Below are 1,633 nucleotides of genomic sequence, written 5' to 3'. Positions count from 1 at the left end.
CAGCTCACATGCACGGACCGGCGTCTGTCCAGGTGGGGAACCTATACGCCAAGGAAACCGGAAAACCAGCCCTTATGAGCCAGGCATGGCTCGAGAAGGAATAAACATATATATATACATATTTTAAAATAGTGTACATTTAAATACAAAAGAAAAATTACCCTTTGACTGGTAATTTTTACATGCTAGAAATAGCAGCCAACATGGCCAAAACAGCGATTTAACAGCAATTTTCAAAGTGATTGAAAAATAAAAACTTTTACCTTGTTATTTATTATCGGTTATACCATGGTTTCGAAATTTCTTTAGCAAACAATATTATTTGCCATCCTTTAATAGGTAATTTAGCAAAACAATATCATTGCAAGGTGGAAAATTCTGTCTATGGGTGTGTTCGTTTGTGGAGTTGTTAGCTAACTCCTCCTACATTGTTTTATTGACTTTGATGAAGCTTGACACATGAGTAGAACTCATGTCTGGAAACCACATGGCATTTTCAGATTGTTGAAGAAATCGATAATTACAAATCAGCTGCCAATTGAGAAAAATCAATAGGTACGTAAAAACACCCACTACACTCACGGAGTGGTTGGCATTAGGAAGGGCATCCAGCTGTAGAAACTCTGCCAGATCAGATTGAAGCCTGGTGATGCCATCTGGTTCGCCAGTCCTCAGTCAAATCGTCCAACCCATGCTAGCATGATGATGATGATGATGATGATATATATATAATTACATGTTCGTTACTTTCCAGCTGAGTCTTCACCAATCTTGAGCAGGACGAAACGTGACGTGCTGGACCATGATATGGAACAAGAACACCACATTGTCAGCAAAATGGTCCTTCTCCACAGTATTGGCAATGCTGGCATGCAGAGATCTTTGCCTCACCTCACGTCCTACATGGAACCAAACACCGGTGCATCGCAATGGCGCAGGGCTGCCATCTTCGGTCTGAGACATTTTACATGTAATGAAGTAAGAAGACAGATTTTTTTAAATAAAAATTTATTTTGTTACGGAGTGGCTGTGTGGTAAGTAGCTTGCTAACCAACCACATGGTTCCAGGTTCAGTCCCACTGCGTGGCATCTTGGGCAAGTGTCTTCTGCTATAGCCCCTGGCTGACCAAGCCTTGTGAGTGGATTTGGTAGACGGAAACTGAAAGAAGCCTGTCGTATATATATATATATATATATATATATATATTATATGTATATTATATATATATGTGTGTGTGTGTGTTTGTGTGTCTGTGTTTTCCCCTAGCATTGCTTGACAACCGATGCTGGTGTGTTTACGTCCCCGTCACTTAGCAGTTCCGCAAAAAGGACGATAGAATAAGTACTGGGCTTACAAAGAATAAGTCCGGGGTTGATTTGCTCGACTAAAGGCGGTGCTCCAGCATGGCCGCAGTCAAATGACTGAAACAAGTAAAAGAGTAGAAGAGAGTAAAGAGTATGTTACATAGACATGGTTGTTGATGTTGTTATTGTTGTGTCATTTTAGCATTAGGTCATCTATGATTCAACAATGACACTGTGTAACATGATTTTTGTCCTTGGGTAGCATCTGTTGTTTCCTATTTGCTGACCCTTGGAACGTATATAACATGGGTAATATTTCCTTCAGACT

At 40.2% G+C, this 1,633-nt stretch overlaps 1 protein-coding gene across 1 annotated transcript in view; it reads left to right on the top strand.

Moving 5' to 3' along the window:
* The first annotated feature begins 771 nt into the window (after window positions 1-771).
* Window positions 772-1,633, top strand: part of LOC115224694 — a 96,405-nt gene continuing 95,543 nt past the window's right edge. The window contains exon 1 of the mRNA XM_029795551.2: window positions 772-978. Coding sequence (XP_029651411.1) covers window positions 808-978 — 171 coding nt within the window. The 5' untranslated portion in view covers window positions 772-807. The remainder of the gene's footprint in view (window positions 979-1,633) is intronic.

Source organism: Octopus sinensis, linkage group LG26, assembly GCF_006345805.1.
Source record: "Octopus sinensis linkage group LG26, ASM634580v1, whole genome shotgun sequence".
NCBI lineage: Eukaryota > Metazoa > Mollusca > Cephalopoda > Octopoda > Octopodidae > Octopus > Octopus sinensis.
This window is presented reverse-complemented; position numbering and strand designations above follow the sequence as displayed.